The sequence below is a fragment of the Heptranchias perlo genome, chromosome 5 (genome assembly GCF_035084215.1).
Source record: "Heptranchias perlo isolate sHepPer1 chromosome 5, sHepPer1.hap1, whole genome shotgun sequence".
NCBI classification, from domain to species: Eukaryota; Metazoa; Chordata; class Chondrichthyes; order Hexanchiformes; family Hexanchidae; genus Heptranchias; species Heptranchias perlo.
The window spans coordinates 125,538,609-125,555,133 of NC_090329.1; the positions used below are offsets into that span (position 1 = coordinate 125,538,609).

Below are 16,525 nucleotides of genomic sequence, written 5' to 3' on the forward strand. Positions count from 1 at the left end.
GCCTTGATAGCATAACCACTTGACACCCGTAGGAACAGGGGTAGGCTGTTTAGCCCCTTGAGCCTGTTCTGCCATTCAGTGAGATCATGGTTGATCTGTGACCTAACTCCATATACCTGCCTTAGCCCCATATCCCTTAATATCTTTGGGTAACTAAAATCTATCAATCTCAGATTTAAAATTAACAATTGAGCTAGCATCAACTGCTATTTATAGAAGAGAGTTCCAAACGTCTACCACCCTTTGCGTGTAGAAGTGTTTCCTAACTTCACTCCTGAAAGTCCTGGCTCTATTGTGTCCTGTTTTGGGCACCATACTTTAGGAGGGACATCAAGGTTGTGAAGAGGGTGCAGAAGAGATTAATTTCTATAATGCTGGGGATTGGTGGGGGGGGGGGGGGAAGAGATGGGGGAGTGGATTTAGTTATGAGGAGACACCAGAAAAACTGGGGAATTAGAGCAAAGAAAATTTAAGAGGCAATCTGATAGAGGTCTTCAAAACACAGAGGATTTGATGAAGGAAATTAAGAAAAACTATTCTCACTGGTCAGTACGTCAGTAACTAGAGGACATGACATCACCCAAAAAAGTTTTTTTTTGAGGGGGCTGTTGGTATATGGAATACTGTGCCAAAAAGAGTGGTGGAAGTAGAATGCATAAGAGCTTTGAAAAGACAAATGATTAGTAAATATTTGAAAAAGAAAAATTTAAAAGGCTATAGGAATAGGACTAGTGGTTGGTTCTTTGAGAGCCAGTACAAGTGCAATCAGGGTTCTGATTCAGTGGAACTGTGACCTTGATTGCTGAGGAAAAAATGTTTGAGCTTTAGATATTCCGAGTTTTAGAATTCCTTTACAGGCAAAGACAAGTATTGGCACAAAACCATTATATTCAAGAGGAAATGTTGCCTTTGTAAATGTTTCTGTGCAGGTGTTAGTTAATAAAACTGATCATAACTGAAAATTAAATCTTGATCTGTGAATTTTTGGTAGAGCCCAAGCTATGATACAGCAATTTTGTAACTGTTGCTCTAATAACCCCTGTCTTCTCTAATGCTGATTCTGTAATATTTCCTCGGACTCTACTGTCTAAACCCAGGCTAATCCTACAATGAAAGATGACAGCTAACTCCAAATTATTTAATTCAGCCGTTCTTCGGCATTTGAAAGCACCTGATTTTCTTTGAGTTCCTGGCAGTAATGTTATTTCTTACGAAGAACAAGTTTACTGTTCCAAGGGAAAAGCTTGCTTGAATTGCTTTTGCCAGCAGTTTTATATTCCTGTATTCATCAGTTGGTTCCATTCCCAGACCTGATACTTGAGGTAACCTCTCTGAATCCTGCACTTTAAAGTGGAGTAACTTTAAGCCCATTATAATCTTACTGTCATAGTCTATATTCTGAAACTGAAGAAAAGCAACTAATAAATTTAAGGAATTTGCTCCATTGGAATTGATTGTGGGGTGGGGGGGGATGGAATCCATACATGAAGCAAACTTGCATTTATCAGGGTTGCTCTTAAGTGGATTTAAATATGATCAGGAATAGAAAATTACAAGAGCACTGCTAGCTGCCTCAAGCAATGACCTTGTAATTTATTTTACTATGGATGGTGAGACCAATTAAACGAAATATATTTTAAAAAAAGAAATTGGGGAGGCCATCAAAGGGTTATAAGTTGAGTTTTTATTAGATTTTAGTAGCTACAGCCTTCAGAGCATTATAGTACGTTTAGCTTTCTAAATTGTTACGGCTTTTGAGTTTCACAACATGGTGCTTGCAGTCGTATGATGCACAGTCAAGAATAAGGCTGTAATGAGGAAATGCATCATTCTGTAGCAGTGGGCAAAAATCCACTTGGAATGTTTTGATGCCAGTTTCAAATGAAACAAAGAACAATGATCTTGAAGTCCCAAGCTAAGTATAATGCATCAAATGATAGAGTCTGGGCATTTAGGATTCCACCTTGGAAATTTTTTGACTGCTTGAAACAAAGCACATTACTGTATGGTGGAATGGTTCTCAGAATTTTTGATTATGGAGGAGAAATTTCCTCAATGGCAGAAAAGAACGGAAGGCAAATGAAGCACAAGTAGTTTTATTTGTTTATTGATTTGGAGCAGTTTTTATCGGCTTTGCACTTTTTACCCGTCACCTTTTAAATCTGAACATTCAAATTCAAATTATTACGGCAGTTTGTGCTTTTTTTTTGGTGTTTTTCCCCTCTTTCCCCCCCCCCCCCCCCCCCAACAAATGTGTTGAAGATTTTTGGTACTTAGTGAGCAACAACCACTTGTATTTATATAGCACCTTTTTAATGCAGAAAAATGCCCCATGGTGTTTCACAGGCATGAGGAAAACAGTAGTGGAATCAGGAGAAATTAGGAGGCATGACCAAGTTCGTGGGTGTTTTAAGAAGGAGGGGGTGGAGAGGCAGAGAGGTTTAGGGAAAGAATTCTAAACAAAAGGACCTAGGCAGCTGAAGGCATTGTTGCCAATGGTGGGAAGGAAGAGGGATACGTGAGGTCAGAATGAGAGTTTTGTCAGGAGGGTTGTAAGGCTGACCCAATTGGTCTGCATTAATGCCAGCCCTAGCCTTCACTGCTTCGGGCACTGGACTTCAATGTTCTCTTCCTCAGCAACTGTTGCTACGCTCCTTCTGCTGTGTAAGGATGAGATGGTGCACACCTTGTTTCCTCTTTCTCCCCTCCACTCAGGGAACAATGAGATCATTTTTGTGCCTACCAGAGGCAGGGCCAGATAGTTGAAATTGAACCACAAGTCTGGCTTATCTGGTACGTGAAAGCTAAAGGGAGAGAAAGTATGTAAGGCGTATAGTGGGTCGAAGACATGCACACAAACTCAAACTCATACCCACACCACCCACTAGAATTTATCCTGTACAGAATAGAAAGAGATTGCCTAGGGACTTTCAGAAAGGAGAGAGGCAGTAATAGACAAATCAAAGATAACAATGAGAAAGTGAGAGTAACAAAGAGTAAGGCAGCAGAAAAGACAGGGACCACAAACAGAAATGAAATAAATGGCCAGATAATCAGTTTTGAAGTGTTGGTTGCGGTTAAATATTGGCCAGGAGAACACTCCTGCTCTTCGTATAGTGCTATGGAATCTTTTACGTCCGGCTGAGGCAAGACGGGGCCTTGGTTTTAACATTTCATTCGAAAGATGACAGCTCTGACTGTGCAGCACTCCCTCAGTGCTGCTCTGAAATGCCAGACAAGGTTATGTGCTAAAGTCTCTGCACTGGGGCTCAAACCACAACCTTGAATTGGAAGTGAGCGTCCTATCACTGTTAAGGCTAACATCCAAAATGGTGGTGTGTGTATTTTTGAGCAAAACCATGGAAGATCAATTAGCATTTTATTGGTCTTGATATTGTGTAAACTTTAAAACTGAAACAATATGCAGTGAAAGTTGAAGTATAACTTTAAATCAGGCTGTTAAAAGTATTTTTTCTATTTCATTTGGTTTATCATTTTTGTATGGTAAGGACTAATCACTACATTGCAACAGAAGCAAAAGACCTGAGGATATTCAATCCAGAGAAGTGAGAGAATGCATGTGGGGAGGGCAAACAAGGCAAGGGAGTACACAATAAATGGGAGGATACTGAAGTATAGAAGAACAAAGGGACCTTGGAGTGTATGTCCACAGATTCTTGAAGGTAGGAGGACAGGTAGATAAGGTGGTTAAGAAGGTATACAGGATACTTACTTTTATTAGCTGAGGCATAGACTATAAGAGCAGGAGGTTATGCTAGAACTGCAAAAACATTAGGTAGACCACAGCTTGAGTACTGTGTACAGTTCTGATCATCACTTAATAGGAAAGATGTGATTGCACTAGAGGGTACAGAGGAGATTTACCAGTATGTTGCCAGTGCTGGAGAATTTTAGCTATGAGAAGATTGGATAGGCTGGAGTTGTTTTCTTTGGAACAAAGGAGGCTGAGGGGAGATTTAATTGAAGTATATAGAATTATGACAGGACTAGGTAGAGTGGATAGGGACTACCTATTTCCCTTAGCAGAGGGGTCAGTGACCAGGGGGCATAGATTTAAAGTAATTGGTAGAAGGATTAGTTGGGAGCTGAGGAGAAATGTTTTCACCCAGAATGTGGTGGGGGCCTGGAACTCACTGCCTGAAAGGGTAGTAGAGGCAGAAACTCTCAACTCATTTTAAAAAGTACTGGGAAGTGCACTTGGTGCTGTAACCTACAGGGCTACGAACCAAGTGCTGGAAAGTGGGATTGAGCTGGATAGCTCTTTCGGCAGGCACTGACACGAAGAGCCGAATGGCCTCCTTCTGTGCCGTAACTTTCTATGATTGACACCGGGGCAATGGTGAATTGCGTGCTGGCCTTCTCCCAGTAATGTGAGCTTAGATCATTGAATATTTGAGTGTGACAAAAATATTCCAATGAACTAACAGGTGATTTGTTTATTTCCCCCCTCTACCCCCCAAGTGCCCTATAAGGAGGTTCAATATAAATCAGTGAGTTGACTGTGCTCACATTAATTTACTACTACAAGTTGGAATGGAAAGAGTCCCAGCTGGTATTTTTAAATTTACTTTGGAGTTCTGAGTTGAGATCAGCATTTAGAACAGAGTGATAATGTGAATCCTCTTTTTTCCACATGCTTCCCCTACCACCCAACCTGCACCCCCCCCAAAAAAAAACAAACCTGGTAATGAGACCTAATTAGAGCTGAGAAGATATACTGGCTCCATATTTCATCTGAGCAGATCTTTGACAAAAAGAACAGATGTAGGTGGCCTCTATCAGGCTGCTTTTCAATTGCAACAGGCAAGGGACTGTTATGTGACCAGAAAAAAACCCATTGCTGTCCATCTGGATGGTCCCCATTGCTGTGAGGAGTTTTATTTTTCCCTCATTTGTTTTGAAATGCCTACCATCAATTTTTGATTTTTTTTTTTTGATGTCCATGCAAACTGCACACCCAGATTTCAGATCCACTTTTCAACATAAAATGGGAGCATTATATGCAAAGAATCGATCATTTGTGGGTTTAGAGACATCCCCAGGCACTAACCATCATTGATGACCTAATGTCATATTATTCAGAAAAAGCTTCAATTTATGCTGCACTCTAGCACCATTGTGTGGATTAACTGGAGTTGATATGAAAATAGGTTTGTTAATTAGTGACTATGTATTTAAGGGCACCCAAAGATCAAGTCCATCATTGGTAGAAGTCTAGAACAATTTGAGAACATGTATTATAAGAGACTGCAGGAACCAGATGGTCATTCACTGAACATTTAGAATTGCAATCTTTGTATGATGATGACATTGGACATCTGCATTAAGTGAAAGTGCTAGTCTATAGAACAATATAAACAAAATTTGCAGCTTTACAAACAGTTATTTTCTTTTGGTTCATTATTTTCTCAAGTAGTTTTAAGCTGGCAGGTGCTGTTCAACAAATAAAGTTGGTGCAGGTTTTGGTTTTGCAGTGTAATCTTCTGAACATACACATGAGGGATAAGGGAGAAATTGAAAGAAGAGACTGCTATTGTTCACTTATGAAAATGTTAAATTCTTATTTGCCCTTCAGCAGCAGATGGTCAGCCTTTCATATAGTTATTTAAAAATGGCAATGTACAGTAAGCTGGACAAAAGATTCATTCAAACATCCAAGCCAAGTGGAAGTAGCATTTCCCAACACAACTGTTGGATCTAAGCCCACTGCTAAATTCATGACTGCCCACAGCATTCCCATGAGGTTGAACCATTGAAGTTCACAACACAGAAGGGGGCCATTCGGCCCATCATGTCTCCGCTGCCTTTTTGCGAGGTCAATCCAAATTCAATTCCACTGCCCTATCCGTTCATCGTAGTTCTGTATCTTCCTCTACTTCGAATGTTTATCCACTTTTTCCCCTTTAAAGGATGCAATAGTCTTTACCTCAACCATCCCCTGTGGCAAAGTATTATATGCTCAGATGACCCTCTCTCTATAAAGAAAGCTCTCTTAATTTCTCTCTTTTAGGGATTCAGCAAATTTCAATACAATCACTATTTTCATAAGCACCTATGGTTGAAATCAAAAGATTTGTTAGCAACTAAAATGCAATATGTTGCATAGTGATTTGGGAAAAACACATTGAATTTAGATTTTAAAGTAAATGTTCCACTACCCCACCATTTCCCAACTGCAAGGGGAAGCCATTCTTTTCTACTCTTGGCTAATTGAGCTGCTCAAGAGCAGTCCTGATGTGCTTTTTTTTTGCCCTCCAAGTGGAAGCAACTTGGCTCAACCAGTCTTGTCCTTTGTCTTTTCTCCTCCCCCTCCCCCTCCCCCCGGCCCCAAACCAAAAAAAGTCAGACTTCCCTTAGAGCACCAACGGCATACCCTTTAACATCCAAATTTCAGTTTTTGTCTGTGACCAGCTGAGTTTAGTTCCTGTGATGCTTTAGTGGCCATATTGATTTAGCTGGACATATTAAACTCAGCTTCCCCAGATAATTGGATTTTGTAATTACTTGCATGTAGAATCGCAGTTCGGGTGAAGTACTCGAGGGCTGTTGGCACCATTGAAACATAATCCCAGCATGAGTCCACGTCCTTGGGAGCAGAGATAAGAAATGGGAAAGGGTTTGATTTTGATCTTTTTTATTCTTTGCTCCTATGCTGGAAATTTATGAATAAATGTAACTAAAATGCATAACATCCCAACACAATTCAGGGTTTGATCTGCAGTTGACTACTAAACCTTCAGACCAGTAACCAGTTTGGGATGCAGTGATTGGTGTTTTTTTGTAGTATTATCAAGTTTTGATGGTTTAGACTTGCATCGCACAATCCTTGTTTTTAAAAGTGTAGAGTATACCTTCACAGAGCTACTGATGCTTCCAAATTTGTTTCACTAGTCCATCGCTCAACCCCGAATAGAGCTGCTTGATCACTCCAAGCTGGTTCGTGGCCTATCGATGTCCGTGCATACAGTATCATAGGAGCAGGGATAGGCCGTTCAGCCCCTCGTCCCTGTTCCACCATTCAGCTAGGCTGATCTGTATCTTAACTCCATGTATCCACCTTGGTTCTGTAACCCTTAATACCCTTGCTCAACAAAAATCTAGCAATCTGTTTTGAAATTTTTAATTGTCTAGCCTCGACAGCTTTTTGGGGAAGTGAGTTCCAGATCTCCACTATGCTTTGTGAAGAAGTGCTTCCTGACATCACCCCTGAAAGGCCTACCTCTAATTTTAAGGTTATACCCCCTTGTTCTGGACTCCCCACCAGAGGAAACTGTTTTCAAATAGTATCCAAGAATTAAAGGATGTATTTAAAATTAGTTAATTTGGCTATTCGAACCACAGGAATCCTGTTGGCTTTTCGTTGTGGATTTTCCTCTGCTACTGAATTATTTTAAGATTGCACAGTACGAGAAGTAGCTGAAATCATTAGACTCATCCCTACAGTGAAGTAATTTTTAGAAAGATGAGATAAATTCCTGTAATGGATTCTAAAATTCAATAAAGCATCTCTTGAAACACATTAGGGATAGAATAATCATGGGTTACATTCTGCTACAAAAATAATGTTACACTTAATACACTTACAGAAAACTAATTGGGAGCTTCTGAAGCTTTTGTACCATCCAGTGCAATGGCAGCAGGAGCAGCATCTCGTCTTGGACAGAGGAGCAACCCAGTTACTCCTCTTGAACTCCGGCCTCTCATTTCCACTTGGCTGGAGTCCTCTACCACCTCAGTTCAGGTGATGCATTCCACAGCCTCACTACCCTCTTTCTTTTTTAAAAAAAAATCTTCCTCTCTGACCTAAACCTCTTACATTTAAACTTGTATCTGTGTCCCCTCATTTTAGACCCCTGAATCACTGGCACAATTTGTTTCTATCTACTCTGGCCCATCCCCTCAATTTTTAAACACCTCTTTAGCATCACCCTGTAATCTTCTGTTCTAACAAACATCCCCAATTTTTCAAGTTTGCCTTCATATTTGTTTCCTTATACCAGGCAACATCTTAGTGAATCTGTACTGTATCCTCTTGCCTTAACATTCTTCATACAGGATGAAGCCCAAAACTACATGGTATTCCAATTATGGTCTTGCTAATGTTTTATATCACCATTATATCTCTGCTTTTTATATTCTATACCTCTTGTCTTAAAACCTGGCATTCCATTATTTTTTTTTAATGGCCTTATCCACTTTAGGTGCTGCTTCTAATGTCTTGTGAACCTGAACTCTCAAAGTCCTCCGCTATTCCATGAGACCAGCTTCCCTCATTCCATGTTACTACTCTAGCCTAATTCCATACCCATTAATAGTCTCCTATGTGGTACCATGTCAAACAAAGGCTTTCAAGAAGTTAATGTACATCACATCACTATTTCCTCAGCCTTGGCTTAGTGGTAGCACTCATGAGTCAGAGGGTAATGGATTCCAGTCCCAGTCCAGCTTCGAACTTGTTGGACAGAGTAATTTCCTCTTGGAGTTTCAGCTCTAGCCTGTCCTTCCTCGCTTTTTCTGACCTGTCACTCCTTTACCAATGCCAGTGTTCTGTCAGTGGGGTGACTGGCCCCTGAAACTCTTACTCCAGAAACCCCTCTCCCTAATCTGTAGGATTGTTTCCAACTCCACCTCAATCTTGAGCTCAAGTAATCTGAGTTGGAGACACTTCCGGCAGATGTATTTGTCTGAGTTGACATCTACTCAACTCCCACATCCTGCAGGAACCACGCATCGGTCCCTTCCGACACTGTAATTCTCGCTATAAATGATAAAGTTGGTTAAGTTTTTTATGTTTACATTTACCTAAAGTTTCAATTAAACTCCTCTGCTTTGAATTGTACCTCGAGCTAAATTCCAGTTTTGAAAATACTGTTTTCACTCTGTTCCTACTTCGCTCTGTTGCCACACTTGGTGTTGTACTCTTTGCTCTAACACTTGTACTCTTTTCAACTTCCTTGTTGGTGCCCTGTGCTGTGGGTTTTGGCCTTTCACGAAGGTTTATAGATTTAAAATTAAAAGCATACATCTACAGCATAATGTGTACTGTTTGTATGATTTTTAGATGTTCTTGCTAATTCTAATTACTGTATCAGAGAATGTAAATCCTGCCATGTGTTTGACTATTTGGACAATAGATGAAGATAACGCATGTGATTTGTTCCCTTGTGCACATATTAAGTTACACATGTTTTCACCAATGAGGTAGGAATTCCATGCTGGAATGTTGGAACTGCGACCTTCTACTTGGTTAGCATGGTTTATTCTCGCGTGTCACGGAACAAACTCCAGGGTAGAGTTTACATGGAGGTTCTTCCAATCTCCTGTCGTAAATTCAGTGGGCACTCTGAGAAATGACAGACGGCCGCAACTGTCGGGCCTATTGGGCCGGAAAGGTGAATCCCACTTGGGCACCATCCTCCTTTTCCTCCAAAAGATGATTGTTAGCTGTGTCAGTACCAACAAGTTGGGTGGACTGAAAGGTATGTATAATGGTAAGTATACATGCCTTGTATTTAAAAGTAATACCCAGTGTCACAATTGTAACATAGGTTGTGACACAACAAATTGTTGTGACAAACAGTGCATATCATATGCAGGGCTTTTTATTATAACTAGATGAAGTATTTGATATCTATTTCACTTATTTCTATAGCTCTTAAAATGAAAGCTAGTCGGAATTTTTCTTTGTAGCTAGTGTAAGATGATGTGCAAGACAGCCCACAGTGACTTTCTATTTCTTCCTCCCCTACCCCCAACTTTTTTCTTTCCCCCACCAATACATGGATAAATCCCAAATATATATTGTAGTCTATGGCTTAAACCCCAACGTGTGTATATGTATGTGTATATAACATTTTACAAAATGTCATTGTGAAATTGTAGCATTATTTCATCAAGTTTTGTGGTGGTTAATGGGAACTGAAACACAATTGTTTGTCTTCTAGATTTATGTGCGCCCAGTTACCAAACCCTGTGCTCGAAAGTATTAGCATCATTGACACTCCTGGTATCCTGTCTGGAGAGAAGCAGCGCATCAGCCGAGGTGAAGTTTTACATGTGACTTAAGTAATAAAAAAAATTGGAGCTGGTTGTATTTTAATACAAGTTCATTTTTGAGTAGTACAATGTGGGACACTGGTGTTGGGACACAGTTTATTGCAGGGCCCTTAAGGTACCAAACAATACTGGTAAACTAAAACTTTAAAAGCATTTGGAAATAGGATATTCCAACTCTCATCGTATGATAGATGTTCAATTCAGAAATACTAGTTGTTTCATGAAGGGATATGTAAAACCTTTGTCGTCAAAACCATACTGAAAAGCGGTATTAGTACTACTTTGTTTCACTCATTGTCTGTGTACTCTAGATACATTACCAAGTATCCATACAAGGTGCAGAGAACTTGTATGCGATGGGAGTTATCTGGGGGAAATTTTCTCCATGTATGAATTAATTTCGTCGAAGTGTTACTATGGTGAACAAAACACTTTTTTTTAAAATTAGCTGCTTCCTTTGAGCAAATGGTGTAGAATGAACTGCTGCCTCAGCAAATAGTCTTACATTTGCATTAATCTGTGTGTACTGGGTGAGAGTATTCTTATTTCTTTGTCCTGGTTTATTTATTTAATCCCCTGTGCAACTGCAGTTTATCTTCCTGCTTTTGCCTTTCACACAGCTTATACCAGCTCAAATGGGTGTCTTTCTTCCCCCCCCCCCCCCCCCCACCCCCCCATTTCCTTTGGTGAGATCCTTTTTTAAAATGCTGCTCATCTGTAATATCTTCTAGTTCTGAGGAAGGGCCTGTGGCTGGAAACACTGACTGCTGTTTTTCCACATGCTGCCTGACCTTAGTGTTTCCAGCTTTTTCTGTTTTTATTGAAGGGTAGATTTGTTTAATTCCACTGGTGTTACATGCACAGCATGTTTGCTCAGGAAAGGTGAGTGGTTGTCGAGCAGTGCCAGGTCTAGAGCGTTGAAGAAAGTATGCTAACTGTTAGTGTTGGACCGTTGTCGAGGTTTTTTTTTTCTCTTCTCCCTACCCCTGCAGGCAACTGCTTGGGCTTCAGTAGCTGGGATTGGCAAAGGCCCCGCAGCAATGATTCATCCATGCTCACACATTGGGGCGAACTGGGGATAAAACTAGAGCTGTTCATTGACACAACTTTTTTGCTTGCGGGCACAGCCAGAAATGGGGAGAAGGAAGTCCATCGATGACCTCAAAGGCAGCTAGAATTGAATATATCATTTAGTTCCCTGACAAAGTGGCAGGTGGATGTAATTACTTGCTCTTTCTCAGCATATGGAATCCCATTAGAACAGAATGCACAAGTCGTAAAATGTCAAGGGCAATGGACAAGTCCCAGTGATTGTTCTCAAACTCTGTGGCATTATTGCTTCAAACATGAAGGTTCTGATTTACAAAGTCATTGGCAAGCCTACTTCAGTCAGGGAAGCCTCCAGGAACCATCAGGCTCAATCTTTCCATGTAGCTGACTTAAGGAACATAGGGCTAAATCTGCCTCACTTGGGTGTTTCATCATCTCTGCACTTCCACATGAAATCCTCAACGGCCAATGTGTCACCTTTCTCTGTTGCTGAGAAAGAATTCCTTGTTGGCCCTGAGCAGAGAAGCCCCTTTGATAAAGCTGCCTCCATGATATTTAAGGTTGCTGAAGGCTTTCAAGGTGGCCTGGAACAACTACTTAGCTGTAACATCGACAGGACTGCAACAAGGCAGCACTTCCACCTATCGTTAGGATGCACACCTGATCCTAGCCAATTTTCCCAGGGTCAGGGACGTTTAATGAAGCCTGTCATGGGAGCCTGCCTAGAAGCGGCCAGAAACCGAATGCAGTAGGCCTTTGGTCACTGACCTCGCTATGCTCCAGCGAGGCCAGTGACCCTGGGGCTAGGTGCAATGCCTTTATCTATATGATCAATCTGATCAATTACATGGGATTTGTAACCTCTTAACTTTCAACCCCACCCTTTATCATTAATAGCAATACTGGACACCAGGAGTGTGCTAGCATTTTTTGAGCCCAACATTGGTAAGATACAAATGACCAAAATAGATTGTATGGTATGTTTACACCGTTATATCTAATTATAATATGCCTGCCCATATTTGGGCAGATGTATTAAACACTTGCGGTGGAAATTGTAAAAGTGACAGGGTGAACGGGGAGCTGGCAGTGACTCCCAAAGAGCTGCTTGGCCCATTCCACGAGTTGCGCCCAGTAAATTGAATGTGAAATCTAGGATAGACTGTGTTTAACTAGAATAAGCCTGTTTTGAAATAGTAGCCTTTAAAGCTTGTTGAATTTTTCCTTGGCATATCCATTAGCTGAATAAAATGTTTGGCATGGTGTGAAAACTTTGACTAGATAATCGCTATCAGATATTTACTAAAAATTGTGAATGACATAAGGAAGCCTTCAATCTTTGGAAACTCTATTGCAATGCTGTGCTACCAGAGGGGATACAATTTCATTCAAAGTGCAGTGCAGTTCCATTTGGTAAAATTTTGTTTTGCTTTCTTCACCTGTGAAGAAATGCTTACGGCCAGTACATGCTGACAGCAAGTTTGGTTGTTACTATTGTCAGTAGGAACTGGGTGATGTTGAAGGAGTTTTTAAAAAAAAAATTACATCAATATGCTAAGCTTTTATGGCTCTTACTTAGAAACTAACCCCTAGCCATAATATTTTTGTATTGTTCCCAGTAATATGATGGTGAATATACTTTACTATACGTATTGGGGTATATGTGCACAAATCTTTTGAAGGTGGCAGGACAGTTGAGTTTTTTCAAAAAAAGCATACGGGATCCCTGGCTTTATAAATCGAGGCATAGAGTACAAAAGCAAGGAAGTTATGTTGAACATTACAAATTTACAGGGCGACAGGGAAAGAGCAGAGGAATGGGACAACCTGGATTGCTCTTAAAGAGCCAGCATGGGCCGAATGGCTGCCTTCTGTACTGTAACAATTCTATGATATATAATGTGTTCTTAACCTTGCAAAAGTGTTTTTTTCTTTGATCAGTAGTATATGGCATTACAATATTTTTTTTAGTTGTTCTCTGTATGTAGCTAATACTAATGAGGTTGTATTTATTGCCCATCCCCAAATGCCCTGAGAAGATGGTTGTGAACCATCTCCTTGAACCGCTGCAATATTTGAGCTGATGGTTCTCCCGCCAAGGTTTTAGATAGGACATTTGAAGATGTTAACCCAGTGACTGTGAAGGAACAGTGATGCATGTACAAGACAGAATGTTATGTGGCTTGTAGGTGAAGGTATTCCTGTGATATTGCTGCTCTTGGTAGTTGAGGTTGCTGGGGAGGCAAGTGCTGTTGGAATAACTTTGGTGGTTTGCTGTCGTGCATCTTGTCTATAGTGCATAACTGCAACCCAGTTGACTGATGGAGAGGATGGATTTTGAGCCCAGTGGCATAGGTGCCAATCAATCCAATTGATCTGGCCTGGTTGGTGTTAAGCTTCTTGAGCAATGTTGTGCAAGCACCCATTCTGGTCAGTGTAGAGTGTTTAATCACATTCCTTACTTGAGTCTTGTAAATGGTGGAGAGGTTTTGTGGGGTCAGGCAGTGAGCCATTTGTTGTAGAGTACCCAGCCTCACCCCTACTCTTCTAGCCACAGTGTGGATATGGCTGGTCCAGTAAAGCTTCTGGTCAGTATTGACCCCTGAGATGTTTATGGTAGAGGACTCTGAAATGGTGGTGTCACTGAAGTTTAGGGGAAATGGTTGGGCTTTCTCTGGTTTGAGATGATCATTACCTGCCACTTGTTAGCCCATGCTGGATTTTATCCAGATACGACTGTAGATTCGCATGGGCTGCTTCATTATTGGAGGAGTTGTGAATGGAGATGAACACTGTGGAAATGTCAGCTAATAGGCCTATTCCTGACATTGACCGGGAAGGTCATTGAAGCAGCTGAAGATGGTTGGGCCAAGTGAAGTCCTGTGATGAATGCCCTCCAACAACCGCAGCCATTTTCCTTAGGATTAGATGTGTTTCCAGCCACTGAAGAGTTTTCTCTTCATATCCCCCCCCCCCCCCCCCCATTGACATCACTTTCATTAGGGCTTCTTGGTGCTTTACTTGTTCAACTGATGCCTTGATGTTGAGGGCAATTGCTCTCACTTCTCTGATACATAGCCTTGATCCCGATATGGACACAGCTGTGATGGGATCTGGAGCAAATTCTTCTCTGAACCCAAATTGAGTGTCAATGAGTAGGTGTTTGGGTGGCATTAAATATAACTCCTTCCGTTACTTTACGGACGATTGGGAGGCGGCTGATAGAGCGGTAATTGGTCAGAAAGACTTTCCACCCATGCAGCAGCAATATTAATGCTGCAGTATGCATTTAGTTTGGCCTGAATTAAACTTCTAGTAGAGGTAGGGTGGATGAGAAGGCCAGTAGCAAAGTGGAGGTGACCACCAGCTCTGTTGAAATCACTTGAATGAAAGTGGCATACAAATATTACGGTACTAGGAATGAGGTTGTATTTTTGAAGAAACACTTAGAAAATGAGAGCTTTTTACTCTGGATCAGAGAAGGTTAAGAAGGAACCCAATAAAGGTTTTGAAAGAGTAACGAACATTTGTTCCACTGGTTGGCATCGATTCACAATTTTCACTAAGGGGGAAGGGAAGAATTTTTTTTTTCCAGACGTTATTAGAACATGGCTGCTTTACCACAAGTGGCTATTGAGGCAGGGATTTAAAAGGGAATTGAGATGTATATATTTGAAAAGGAGAAATAAAAGGATGCAGGGAAAAGGTAGGGATATGAGAATAGTGTAAATAGCTCCAGTAAAAGAGCTGGCAATGGCATAGGCACGATGGGCCATATAGCTGCTGCCTGTGCTATAATTCCTATGATTTTATAGTGACTGTCCGTCTAATAGGGAATTTTAAAGTGGCAAATTGAGGCTAGACTTGGTCTGAAATCAATCCAACCTCCTATTTGATACTTTATCTCTGCCTAGTAATGCATTCTGGATTTCTGCCAGCAAAGCCTAGGCGTAGATCTAATGCTACTGACAGTCTTTGTATGTTGGCATCCAGTGTTTGCTGTCTCCAAGAAGCATGTTTTCTTCCTCATACCAAACATTTTTTCTCCCTTCAACAACTCTGACCCCTCTCATAAAGCTCAAGTCATTCCAAGATTTGAATACTGGACAAAAAGTTGAGAAGTACTGTACTGGAAAGATGTGTTTCAATAAACTGGCCTTTTTTCATTCTTGGCTTTTTCCTCCCATTGCTGTTTTTGACCAGTGCGTTCCTGGTCACTTACTAGGTACCTCATCCCATGTGTGTAGCTCACATCTCCTCCATCTCAATTTAATCCTTTCCTTTTGCAGTACCTAATGTTTAAGCTGCTTTGGGAACTTTGTTGATTTTCAGTCAGTAACATTCCAAACCTGTTCCTGGCCTCAAAATAGTGGGCATTTTGAAATTTGTGCCGAGAAAAGAAAGACAGACTCGCACTTGTATAGTACCTTTCATGACTTCTGGATATCCCAAAGTGTTTCAGTCAATGAAGTACTTTTTGAGATGTGGTCACTGTTGTAATGTAGGAAACACGGCAGCCAATTTGCTCACAGCAAGGTCCCACAAACAGCAATAAGGTAATGACCAGATAATCTGCTTTAGTGATGGTTGAGGGATAATATTGGCCAGGACACCGGGGAGAATTATAACTTGTTTCACAGAAATACATGAAGCTAGTGAGGAAATCTTGATTTTCTGCCATTTGTTTGCAGGGATGCTTGTCATCCAGTCCATTGTCAATTATTGCAGCTGAATTCTGACACTTTCAGCTATGTATTTTTATTTTGCCATGGTGGTTGATAATTTGACGGAGATTGCAGAGTTTTTTCCTTGCCAAGTTCACCCATCTACTTGCTGAGGTTTAAATCTACAGGTGTTATTTGACTTCCAGTACCTCGCCCAAGAGGCCATTATTTACATAGCCTGGCAAGACTCACCATCAAGGCTCATTATACCATAAGAGGGTATGGCACCAGAACCCGATCTTGCCCTTGCCTGGTATGTGCAGATTAGAAAAGGTTGCTGATTAGTTAGCAAGAGCCGAAAGCTTGCTGATTTCCCTTTCCCTCCCAATTCACGGATACTAGGGCCAATTCTAACATAGGAACAGAGGTAAGCCATTCAGCCCCTCAAACCTGTTCTGCCACTCATTGAGATCATGACTGACCTGTATCCTTAGGCCATCCACCCGCCTTGGCTCAATATCTCAATACCCTTGGCTAGCAAAAATCTATTGATCTCAGATTTAAAATAATTAATTGAACTAGTATCTACTGCTTTTTGTGGGAGAATTCCACACTTCCACCACCCAGTGTATCCTAAATTCTCTCCTGAATGGCCTGGCTCTGATTTTAAGGTTAAATCCCCTTGTCCTAGACTCCGCCACCAGTGGAAAAAGATTTTCTCTTTACCCTATCAA

At 41.0% G+C, this 16,525-nt stretch overlaps 1 protein-coding gene across 2 annotated transcripts in view; it reads left to right on the top strand.

Moving 5' to 3' along the window:
• The window catches only part of LOC137322089 (EH domain-containing protein 3), a 92,882-nt gene that overhangs the window by 28,803 nt on the left and 47,554 nt on the right, over positions 1 to 16,525 (top strand). For both annotated transcript variants that reach the window (XM_067985169.1, XM_067985170.1), the window contains exon 3: positions 9,966 to 10,063. In XM_067985169.1, the coding sequence (XP_067841270.1) occupies positions 9,966 to 10,063 (98 nt within the window). The remainder of the gene's footprint in view (positions 1 to 9,965; positions 10,064 to 16,525) is intronic.